Source organism: Pleurodeles waltl, chromosome 11 (genome assembly GCF_031143425.1).
Source record: "Pleurodeles waltl isolate 20211129_DDA chromosome 11, aPleWal1.hap1.20221129, whole genome shotgun sequence".
In the NCBI taxonomy this organism is placed as follows: domain Eukaryota; kingdom Metazoa; phylum Chordata; class Amphibia; order Caudata; family Salamandridae; genus Pleurodeles; species Pleurodeles waltl.
In genome coordinates, this window is record NC_090450.1 from 567,583,070 (window position 1) to 567,595,979 (window position 12,910).

Consider the following 12,910-nt stretch of genomic DNA (forward strand, 5'->3'; position numbering starts at 1 on the left):
GCCCATCCTATTGCAAGTGGTAGCACAAATGTAAGAAAGCCACACGACGAGTCCTACATGTTGGCTGCAGTCCTTAATTCGAGCAGATGTGTTGGAACATTGTCTCAATGTATCCTACAGGGAGTCGTCTACCCTGGGTTATGGAACTCCTTTCTTTCGGTCTGTTTGCTAGGAGTCGCAGACATTTAAACATAAGGACATAAGGAGCCTATGATCGTTTCTCCTCTCCTATACTGCAGTTCTTGGCCTCTGATTAGCTACAAGAGTACACTGACCGTGTCCTGGCTTATCCCACTAAACGCGCAGCTTATGAAATCAGGTTTAAAAAATGTTAATGTATCATTCAAAAATGATCCTCAAAATCTTTATAGTAGGCCTGAAATATAATTTGTAAGAGGGTACAGGACTGCTTTGGGCATTTTCGAATATACTTCTAATGGGAAACTGTAATTAATTTATTAATTTCAAGTCCTGCCTCCTTAGTATCGTTGACTGAAAACCCGGGACTAGCTGGAAGTCATTATCTGTCATGAACCAGTTGGCCACTTCGCTCCCAGGATTTCTATAGACCTCATCCCGCCAGTTCTCTACCCTGTCCAAAAATAGCAACCTCATTTATTAGATGTTGGCGAAAACATTTAAATCCTTGTTTTTTTTGTTTTAAGAATTAGTCACGGTATAGAACCACCATTATTCTCGAGTATGCAGTAACACACCAAAAATGGCAGAAAAACGTATTTTTACCTATGTGTCCTCTTTTATTTGTGTCAAGAATAACCCGATGGCAATGTGGGTGTTTTAACAACCGCAACCTTAAATTCTCTAGTGTGCTCTCCTGTTACCAGAATGATAAATCTTTTATAGACTCGCCCAGTTTTCTTTGATGCCACAAGGTAGTATACGTATGTACAGTTTGCAACGTGGGTGCTACAGTTAAATAACTTTTAATCCGTTTGGAGACTTATGCAGGCAATTTACTGGCAACTGTGTTGTATACTCAGTGTAATTTAATATACCCTTGTTCTATTTATTTTTTCCTAGCTGATGCAACTGAAAAGGATTTGTCAGATCTTATTTCGGAGATGGAAATGATGAAAATGATTGGAAAGCACAAGAACATCATCAATCTTCTTGGTGCTTGTACCCAGGATGGTAAGGGTGCTTTTGCCACTTTCTTAACTAGACTTTGACCTTCAGTTCTACTAAGTGCCTCTAGGAATTGTTTTCAGGACATGCATTTGTTTACTCTGTGCTAGTTAAAGATATAGAACGTTCAGAATTGCCTTCTATTCCAAGTCCTACCCGTAAGCCTCATCAGTCAATCCTTTGCCTCATCAGTCAATCCTTTGCATTTATGCTAGATGCAGTCACCAAAAAGGCAAAATATATGCAGTGGTTCTGCTGCTGAAATCCAACCAATTCCCTTAATGGGTCGTCTCATTTTGCTCAACATTTAAATCATTGAAACATTCATGGTGAATTTAGATGGGCTGAAGTTTTTATTTGTGGTATGTTCACACTCTAGAAGTCTCTGTGGCAGCAGTAGTGCTCTTAGTACCACTATCTCCCCCCCAGCCCTCCACAGAGAACCATCCAGTGGCACCATTACACCAGTTGATTTTAAAAAAATCAAAAAAATAATAATCTAGGGCGGACTTTTAGTGGGAAATCCATCGGCAGTAACTGTACCACGTTTTTAAAAAACACTAAGACTAGCAATAACACTCCAGCACCTAAGGTAGGACGACACTCTTGCAATAACAAACCCGCCGGCTAAACGCTTCCTAATAGGATCCATTTGTAGTTCAATAAAATGTCATCATATCTTGGATAATCCTCATGGTAATGTGACACTATTCAAAAGCCATTATGATATTATAACAGCACTTGCAAAATGGGCTTCTTAAAACTTGTTAATTCTGATTAATATTTCTAACTGCAGCTTCCAATCCTTTTAAATCTCCCACAGACGGTAGACTGATCTGGAACTATTCCTGCAGCAGCTCCTGTGCAGCAGAGAGTGGCACCATCTCACTCCGCAGCAGCCTAGTCCTACCTCCAAAGTAACAACAGGGGACCACATTTAGGAGATGCCCTTTCTACTCTTAGACTTGGAGATTGGATAGTGTCCTGGAACTTGCTTGATAGGTCCTTCTAGCTGCTAGTTCAGCAGTCTCTTAAGTGTTTCCTCTGCTTTGTCGTGGGGCTAGAATACTTCCAATTCACCATCCTTCATTTTGACCTCTCATCAGCCCCCTGGTGTTCACGATGGTGATGGCAATGATTACAACCCTTCTGCGCAGGTCAGGAGTTCATGTATTCCTCTTTCTCCACTACTAGCTCACCACAGTCATTTGAGCTAAAATTCTGTCTTCAGTTGAATCGGAGGATCCCATTTAAAGGCCCTTTGCGGCAAGGGATCTTTCAAAGCCTGTCTGACCCCAGAGTGTGTCTGGGACATTCAGGGTGTGATCCTGATGTTTCAAGCTCATTTCTACGTTCCGTCCTGGATGGTTCTGAGGCTTTTTTTGTCTCCTGTCCTCTTGCATTTTGCTGGTGTCTCAGCCATTGGCTCATAGAGATCCTGAAAATGGGCCCTTCACCTTCTGTGGACTGCGCACTGTGGATGCCTCACATATGACTTTGTCAGACATAATGGCCTGGGATCTTCAATGTTCAATGAAGGGAGCTAATGTGGGGTTATGTTTGCTATGCTGATGCTGTAGTGCTGACTGGACCTTCAGGAGATTTCCCTGACAGTGAGCTACCTAGCAGGTTCTCTCAATGCCGAGGGAGATGAGCTAAGCAGACATCAGTTAGCCAACCATGAGTGGCTTCTGTACTGGAATATAGTTCAAGGCATCTATGTCAGTGAGGCACACCTTGGCCAATCTTTTTGCTGCTGCCAAGAGTGCTCATTGTTCCGTCTTTTGGGTTCTGGAGTTTCTGCCTCAAGGCTCGCTGGGAGGTAGCATCTGTCTACCAGGGGACTCCAGTCCTGATCAGACCTTTGTGTTTTGTTTTAAAGGGCTAAGCAGAACCTTGATTTTGTTCTTTGCTTACTTGACTTTTGAACTCGATTACAGTTGCTCTTTGAGGTTTCAAACCCTTGAGTTTTAAGCTTCCAAGACCATAATTATGGATAAGTACCTGGTTTCTTCTATCTACAGGCACGATTGGTGCAGCCGTGTTAAACCACCTTTTTTCCAAATAAGTTGATATTTTGGACCTAGTTATCCTTTGAAAGTGGTGTCGCCATTCCATGAGATGCACTTCATCATGCTCCCTGCTTTCTTCTCTGTCGTATCCCTCTGAGAAGGCGGGGAAGAGGCTTCACTGGTTGGTTCCCAAGAGAGCCCTTGGCTTCTATATCAATCTGATTAGGGAGCAACTGGTTGGACAACCAACTCTTCTTTGGATTTAATAGTGCAAAGAATGGAAGGGCAGTTCAGAAATGGACCTTTTCAAGATACATGGCACTCGGTATTAAGATGTGTCCTGCTTTGGCCAAGAAGGACCTCCCTGAGGGCTTTCAGGCACTTTTAATTGCTAATGTGCTCACTACAGCTTTCACTAGCAGTGTTCTGGTGATGGACGTCTGCCAGGCTCTTACGTGGCTGTCTGTTCAAACCTTCAGCATACACCACTATGAGTGCTCAGGTCCGCAGAGGGGGCCATTTGGCCAAGGTTGTCCTGCAGGTACCCGAGTGTAAAGTCTACTCTTCAGACCCAGCCAAAGGGGTATTGCATGGGTATATTCTCAAAAAGTGGCAATCTGTGGTTAGAGGTATCCAGCAGAAGAAAACTTTACTTAGCTTTTGTAATACTCTTTCAGATGGATGCTCTAATAAGCCACAGATTAAGCACCAACCCGCCCTCTTCCCTATTCTGTGGAGTCCTGATAGTTCAGAAGGTCCCTTTTTAGTTTCAGCATTCTGTTCAACTACCAAATTGTCAGTGACTCCACATCTGAGGGTGTGAAGTTACCTTTCAAAGTGACGTCCGCATCCTTGGGTGGTGCTTGTATGCAGACCCACATCATCACTTCAAGAGGCAGGATTTAGCCGTTGAGGAGTCCACCTTTCTGCAAGTGTGAGCTTTAGCAGGAATAGATTCCAGATCCAGACTGGTGCCTGGGTAATTTCAGAAGGTGAGTAATCTGTGGTTAGTTATTGTATCCCTTATAAAGAGAGTTACCAAAGGTAATACCATGTCCTTTAACACAATGTCATGCTGGATGAATATGTAATGTAATGACAGAAATGTAATGTTCAGACAATTTCTGCAAATATAAACTTAAAGAAAACTAGGCTGAAGATATGAGCAGGACAAAAGTGAAATTTAGCACAAATCAGATGCTTTCAAGTAGGTGACATGCACACTGTAAAAAAAAAAAAAAATCCTTTCCCACTGTTCAGGGATGTATTTATTTATTTAATGCAGGTCCACTCTATGTGATTGTGGAGTACGCCTCAAAAGGAAATCTGCGAGAATACTTGCGTGCCAGACGTCCTCCAGGCATGGAGTACTGTTATAATCCCATCCATGTCTCAAAGGACATGCTGTCTTTTAAGGACCTGGTGTCATGTGCTTACCAAGTAGCCCGAGGAATGGAGTATCTCGCTTCCAAGAAGGTAGGTCGAAAGGGGCTGGTCCGCTATTGCTTGGTTGTACAAATTAATGCATCCAAGATTGATAATGTGTCAACCAAAGCTCATCGTACTTCGTTTATATATGGTTTATCTGCTAGGAGGACAGTAGTTGTAAAAGAGACACCTGTGGCACTTAAATACAATAATGACTATCACTGCCCAACTTATCGAATATACCACAACAGATTTCTGGGTTTGAGGATAGTGTTATCAAATATGTTCTTGATAAGATTTAGTTTCTGCACATTTGTTTCTTCAGTCATTGAGTGATTATTAGAGAGTCAGTGCTAGGGATCCTGAAATGACCACTGCAGTTTTTAGAGTAGTTTCTTTCTTTCCAAAGAGAAACCCACTTTCTTTTGGGAATTTGCAATTACACGTACCTTTTATGCATATAGGTAGAATCTAGAGTAAAAATTGATCTTGCACGCTTTGCACTTTTCTTTTTTCAGTGAGTTAGTTTCATATTCATGCAGTCGATGGTCAGCTACAGTAGATGCTTTAGCTTTCCACAGTTTAACGCGCAGGGGAGCCATGAGAGGTTTACTCTTGACTTCTACATATTTGTCTTTTCGGTGTTGCAGGGCAAGTAATTAATGAGTGCAACCAAGACCTATCTACCAACTAGCGTATAAACATGCAGAGGCATTGCAGGTTACTCTGACTTACCTGTTGAGCTGTATGTTACCATGATAGTTGTTAAGAGGTTGTTTTTGACCTTGCAGTGCATCCACCGAGACCTCGCAGCTCGAAATGTGTTGGTAACTGAAGACAGTGTCATGAAGATTGCAGACTTCGGCTTGGCGCGAGATATCCATCATATTGATTATTACAAGAAGACGACAAATGTAAGTAAATGTGCTGTTTTTAGTGATTTTTTTTTTCTTTCTTTTTTTCTTTTTCTTCTGTGGCTGCCAGTTTATGGTATTGAAAATAAGGCCCCTTTAGTCCCTGGTCACAATTAAAAGCAGAGAACCTGTTGCACAGTTTGTCTACTTTTGTGCTTAATGCAATTTAGCCAGCAAGAAAGAGAAGTGGGTGGGTGAGTGTTTGTAGGGAGTATGTTAAGTATATGTAATATTGAGTAAGCTGCACAAGAGTTGTAATGGACTTTGAGCAGTCTAGATTGCTGCATCACTAAGATGCTACTTAATGTAATTTATTAAAATATTTGTAGAGCACCATTACTACTTAGGAAGGTGTCTTGGTGCTGTATCTATCTGCACTGATGTTGAACCGGGAATATGACTGACTGTGTAGAGCCAGGTCTTTAAAACTTTGTGAAAAGATAGAAAGTCCCCAGTGGGTCTAAGATGGCATGGAAGTTTATTCCAGATGCAGCTAGCCTGGACTGAGAAATATCTGCCTCCCAGCCGGAGCCACCTAAACTTCAGGAGGTCAACAGATTGAATCCAGAGGAGCATAAAAAGTGCATAAGTTGATAACAAAGGAATCTATGTTGAAAAAAACGGAACTTTTAATATTGTGAATATATCTTTGCACAATGCAGAGCAACATGAAGCCTCCTATCCTCTGAGGCACAGGGAGCCAGTGTAGTTGATTTAATGATGCTGAAGCTGAAAAAAGTTATGGCAGAGCTAATGCCAGACTTACTGCAGCATTCTGTTCCATGACGAACGTTTGAACAAGTAATCTTGGGAGCCCAAAAACAAGCTGTTACAATAGCCTAACCAGATCTAGATAGCTGCCTGCACTGCCAAGATCTGTAGATCACTGTGCAAAAGTGGAAGAATTTTCCTCTGTGTTTTTGACAGCACAACGAGGTGGAGGACACCTTATTGACTTGATTGATCAAAGAGAGATCATTGTCAAATTGAAATACCAAATTTCTAACAGAAGAAACAGCAGTTAGACGACTCCCCAGACCAATGCCAAAAGTAAGTTAGAAGCAAGCGTGGGATTCTTAATGTAAAACAGCAAAGGATTTTTTTTTTTGTGGGTTAAACTTAAGTGCATTTGTTGTAAGTCTTGTGATGATGTCCTTCATACAGAGATGAGCATTTTCAAAAGGTACTGGAGCAGCAAGGTTTAGGGAGAAAATTGACTGCATATCGTCCATATAGTTCATGAACATAAGTCCATGAGCACGTATCTTAGCCTCTTGCTCAACCTTCCTGAAATCAGACTGATCTCGGGAAACAAGAACTGCTTGCTGCATATCGGTAAGATAGGATGAGCCCCATCACTCCAATCTCCGTCAACCTGGTGATCAGAGTTGAATGGGTGACCATATTGAAGAGAGCTGAAAAATCCAATAAGACAAGAGCCACAAAGTTGCCCCAATCTGCTGATAATAATGTAAGTGTTGAATTTGACTGTTTTGTGCGAAAGATGGCTCTTGTCCTGCGTGAAGGCTGACACAAATATCAGGGAGGACATTTTGTGAGGCATCTTCCAGGGTTTCCTACTCGCTGTATTTCTTAAGAGCATTTGCAACCTGATTTATAAAGGTGACCTTTTATATCACTCTAGTGAACATGATTCTCTACTCTGCCTATGTAACAAAACTTATGGGCACTCTTTGCCCTTGCATGGAGTCTGAAGGATATCTGTAGCTGATGCCTGAAGGCTGATCATGGTTATACCTGAACAAGGTGACACTGTCCTACTCTGAGAAATAATTTTATGGAAACTATCCGTTCGGTGGCATGTGTAGCTGCAGATACACATGTTGTGCATAGTCCGGCGTCTGGTGTTGGGTCAGAGTGTTACAAGTTGTTTTTGTTCGAAGAAGTCTTTTCGAGTCCCGAGACCGAGGGACTCCTCCTCCTTTGTTCCATTGCGCATGGGCGTCGACTCCATGTTAGATTGTTTTTTTTCCGCCATCGGGTTCGGACGTGTTCCTTTTCGCTCCGGGTTTCGGGACGGAAAGATAGTCTTAACTTCGGAAAACTACGTCGGTATTGTTTCGCTCGGTATCGGGTAAGAATAGAATCGACACCGAATCGTGAAGATCTCCGGTAGCCCTTCGGGGTAATTTCGATCCCCCGTCGGGGCCTGGTCAGCCGGACCGCGTGTAACATCGACACTGATGGAACGGACCCCGTTCCGATTCTGTCCTAAATGCCACAATAAATATCCATGCACAGACCAACATTTGGTCTGTAACTTGTGCCTGTCGCCCGAGCACAAGGAAGAAACGTGTGAGGCCTGTCGTGCGTTTCGGTCCCGAAAAACGCTCCGTGACCGGCGAGCCAGAAGATTGCAGATGGCGTCCACGCCGACAGGACACCGAGAGTTCGAGGGACAAGGAGAAGAAGAGGAAGCCTTCTCCATCCATGATTCGGACTCGGAGGAATTCGACGTCGAAGAAACCGTGAGTAAGACGTCGAAGCAAGCACCACACAAGAAAACAGACAAGGCCCAGGGGACGCCACTGCCAACAGGCCATGGCTCAACCCATAAAGTAGGTGACCGTCCATCGGCACCGAAAAAGGCCGAACTGGTGCCGAGATCGTCCGACTCGGGTCGAGACACAGGCACGCAGCAATCTCGGGACTGAGAAAGTGCTGCCGAAAAAGATCGACGCCGAGACAGCGGAACCGAAGCTGCTCGACGCAAAGACAGCGGCACCGAGGAAGATCGACGCCGAGAAAGCTCGACGCCGAAAAAGAAAAAATTCTCCTCGGAGCCGAAAACAAGCAGAGACACAGTTTTGGTGCCAAAACGACCAGCAACCGAACCAACTGCCAGCTCATATACAGAGGAACAATCACTGTCCTCTCAAATGCGCAAACACAGATTTGAAGAGGAGTTACAGACCACTGATGTAGACCACACACAAAAGCGGATCTTCATACAAAGTGGGACAGGGAAGATCAGCACTCTTCCCCCAATCAAGAGAAAAAGGAGACTCGAGTTCCAAACACAAGAACAAACACCACAAAAAATGGTGAAGAAGGTAACTCCGCCACCCTCTCCTCCACCTGTAACTCACACATCACCGGCACAGACTCCGTCACATTCACCGGCTCATACCACCATGAGCCAAGACGACCAGGACGCTTGGGACCTATACGACGCCCCAGTATCAGACAATAGTCCTGAGTCGTACCCTACCAAGCCCTCACCACCTGAGGACAGCACAGCGTATGCACAGGTGGTAGCTAGGGCAGCAGAATTCCATAACGTGTCGTTACACGCAGAACCTGTCGAGAATGACTTCCTTTTCAACACCCTCTCCTCCACCCATAGCTCCTACCAAAGCCTACCTATGCTTCCAGGAATGCTAAGGCACGCAAAGCAGATCTTCAAAAAACCTGTCAAAAGTAGAGCGATTACTCCAAGGGTGGAGAAAAAATATAAAGCACCGCCCACGGACCCTGCTTTTATCACCTCACAACTGCCACCAGATTCAGTCGTGGTAGGGGCAGCTCGCAAGAGAGCCAACTCGCACACATCAGGCGATGCACCACCTCCAGATAAAGAGAGCCGCAAGTTCGACGCAGCTGGGAAAAGGGTTGCAGTACAAGCTGCAAACCAGTGGCGCATCGCAAACTCTCAGGCGCTCCTAGCGCGATATGATAGAGCCCATTGGGACGAGATGCAGCATCTCATCGAGCATCTACCCAAAGAATTTCAAAAACGGGCAAAACAAGTGGTTGAGGAGGGACAAAACATCTCCAATAACCAAATACGCTCCTCTATGGACGCAGCGGACACAGCGGCAAGAACAATAAATACCGCAGTAACCATAAGAAGGCACGCATGGTTGCGCACATCTGGCTTTAAACCGGAAATACAGCAAGCGGTGCTCAATATGCCGTTCAATGAACAACAATTGTTTGGACCCGAAGTGGACACGGCAATTGAGAAATTGAAAAAGGACACAGACACAGCCAAGGCCATGGGCGCACTCTATTCCCCGCAGGGCAGAGGCACTTTCGGCACCTTCCGCAAAACAACCTTCAGAGGGGGGTTTCAGGGTCAAGCCACACAAGCCAGCACCTCACAATCTACACCGTCTACCTACCAGGGACAGTACCAAAGGGGAGGCTTTCGGGGCCAGTATAGAGGAGGACAATTCCCTAGAAACCGGGGGAAATTTCAAAGTCCAAAAACCCCTCCAACCAAACAGTGACTCACAAGTCACTCAACCCCTTCACACAACACCAGTGGGGGGGAAGACTAAGTCAGTTTTACAAATCTTGGGAGGAGATAACAACAGACACTTGGGTCTTAGCAATTATCCGACATGGTTATTGCATAGAATTTCTCCAACTCCCTCCAAATGTCCCACCAAAAACACAGAATATGTCAAAACAACATCTAGACCTTCTAGAAGTTCAAGCATTACTGCAAAAGGACGCAATAGAATTGGTACCATGTACACAAACAAACACGGGAGTTTACTCACTGTACTTTCTAATACCAAAAAAGGACAAAACACTGAGACCAATCCTAGATCCCAGAACACTAAACACCTACATCAAATCAGAACACTTTCACATGGTCACGCTACAAGACGTGTTACCACTGCTAAAGCAACAAGACTACATGACAACCTTAGATCTAAAGGACGCGTATTTCCACATACGATACATCCCTCGCACAGGAAATACCTAAGGTTCGTATTCAAAGGAATACATTACCAATTCAAAGGGTTGCCGTTCGGTATAACAACCGCACCAAGAGTATTTACAAAATGCCTGGCAGTAGTAGCTGCACACATCAGAAGGCAGCAAATACACGTATTCCCGTACCTAGACGACTGACTAATCAAGACCAACTCCCTAACAAAGTGTTCACACCACACGGATTATGTCATACAAACCCTCTACAAACTCGGTTTCTCCATCAACTATACAAAATCTCACATTCTGCCGTGCAAAACACAGCAATACTTAGGAGCAACAATCAACACAGCAAAGGGAATAGCCACTCCAAGTCCACAAAGGGTTCAACATTTTCCAAGGTTATACAAGCCATGTATCCAACACAAAAAATACAGGCAAAGATGGTATTAAAACTCCTAGGCATGATGTCCTCATGCATAGCCATTGTCCCAAACGCAAGACTGCACATGAGGCCCTTACAACAGTGCCTAGCATCACAATGGTCACATGCACAGGGTCACCTTCTAGATCTGGTGTTGATAGACCGCCAAACATACATCTCGCTTCTATGGTGGAACAGTATAAATTTAAACAAGGGGCGGCCTTTCCAAGACCCAGTGCCACAATACGTGATAACAACAGATGCTTCCATGACAGGGTGGGGAGCACACCTCAATCAACACAGCATCCAAGGACAATGGGACGTACATCAAACAAAGCTGCATATAAATCACCTCGAATTGTTAGCAGTATTCCTAGCGTTGAAAGCATTTCAACCCATCATAACCCACAAATACATTCTTGTCAAAACAGACAACATGACAACAATGTATTATCTAAACAAACAGGGGGGAACACACTCGACACAGCTGTGCCTCCTGGCACAAAAGATATTGCAATGGGCAATTCACAACCACATTCGCCTAATAGCACAATTTATTCCAGGGATCCAAAATCAACTAGCAGATCACCAACAGGTCCACGAATGGGAGATTCACCCCCAAATTCTAAACACTTACTTCAAGATTTGGGGGACACCTCAAATAGACCTATTTGCAACAAAGGAGAACGCAAAATGCCAAAACTTCGCATCCAGGTACCCACACAGGCAGTCTCAAGGCAATGCTCTATGGATGAACTGGTCAGGGATATTTTGCGTACGCTTTTCCCCCTCTCCCTCTCCTTCCATATCTAGTAAACAAATTGAGTCAAAACAAACTCAAACTCATACTAATAGCACCAACATGGGCAAGACAACCTTGGTACACAATACTACTAGACCTGTCAGTAGTACCCCATGTCAGGTTGCCCAACAGACCAGATCTGTTAACACAACACAAACAACAGATCAGGCATCCAAACCCAGCATCGCTGAATCTAGCAATCTGGCTCCTGAGATCCTAGAATTCGGACATTTAAACCTCACCCAAGAATGTATGGAAGTCATAAAACAAGCTAGAAGTCCATCCACTAGACACTGCTATGCAAGCAAATGGAAAAGATTTGTTTGCTACTGCCATAATAATAAAGTTAAACCATTACATGCATCTCCAAAGGATATAGTGGGATACTTGCTACATTTACAAAAATCAAATCTAGCCTTCTCTTCCATAAAGATACACCTCGCAGCAATATCTGCATACCTGCAAATTACCCATTCAACTTCACTATTTAGGATACCTGTCATTAAAGCGTTTATGGAAGGCCTGAAAAGAATTATACCACCAAGAACACCACCTGTTCCTTCATGGAACCTCAACATCGTCTTAACAAGACTCATGGGCCCACCTTTTGAACCCATGCACTCTTGCGAAATGCAATTCTTAACGTGGAAGGTTGCATTTCTCATTGCCATCACATCTCTAAGAAGAGTAAGTGAAATTCAGGCGTTTACTATACAAGAACCTTTTATTCAAATACACAAAAATAAGGTGGTCCTAAGAACCAATCCAAAATTTTTACCAAAAGTTATTTCACCGTTCCACTTAAATCAAACGGTAGAACTACCAGTGTTCTTCCCACAGCCAGACTCAGTAGCTGAAAGGGCACTACATACATTAGACATCAAAAGAGCACTAATGTACTACATTGACAGAACAAAAGAAATTAGGAAAACAAAACAACTGTTTATTGCATTTCAAAAACCTCATACAGGAAACCCAATATCAAAACAGGGTATAGCCAGATGGATAGTTAAGTGCATCCAAACCTGCTACCTTAAAGCAAAGAGAGAACTGGCCATTACACCAAGGGCACCTTCAACCAGAAAGAAAGGCGCTACCATGGCCTTCCTAGGAAACATTCCAATGAACGAGATATGTAAGGCAGCCACATGGTCTACGCCTCACACATTTACTAAGCACTACTGTGTAGACGTGCTATCCGCACAACAAGCCACAGTAGGTCAAGCCGTACTAAGAACTTTATTTCAGACTACTTCCACTCCTACAGGCTGAGCCACCGCTTTTGGGGAGATAACTGCTTACTAGTCTATGCACAACATGTGTATCTGCAGCTACACATGCCACCGAACGGAAAATGTCACTTACACAGTGTACATCTGTTCGTGGCATTAGTCGCTGCAGATTCACATGTGCCCACCCGCCTCCCCGGGAGCCTGTAGCCGTTTGGAAGTTATCTTCAACATTTGTACATTTGTAAATATATTACTTAAACCTTAGT

General features: G+C 43.9%; 1 protein-coding gene across 4 annotated transcripts in view; it reads left to right on the top strand.

Annotated features, from left to right (window-relative positions):
- FGFR1 (fibroblast growth factor receptor 1) overlaps positions 1–12,910 on the top strand; it is a 185,599-nt gene that overhangs the window by 126,958 nt on the left and 45,731 nt on the right. For all 4 annotated transcript variants that reach the window (XM_069214012.1, XM_069214013.1, XM_069214014.1 and 1 more), the window contains 3 exons: positions 1,042–1,152; positions 4,444–4,634; positions 5,378–5,500. In XM_069214012.1, coding sequence (XP_069070113.1) covers positions 1,042–1,152; positions 4,444–4,634; positions 5,378–5,500 — 425 coding nt within the window. The remainder of the gene's footprint in view (positions 1–1,041; positions 1,153–4,443; positions 4,635–5,377; positions 5,501–12,910) is intronic.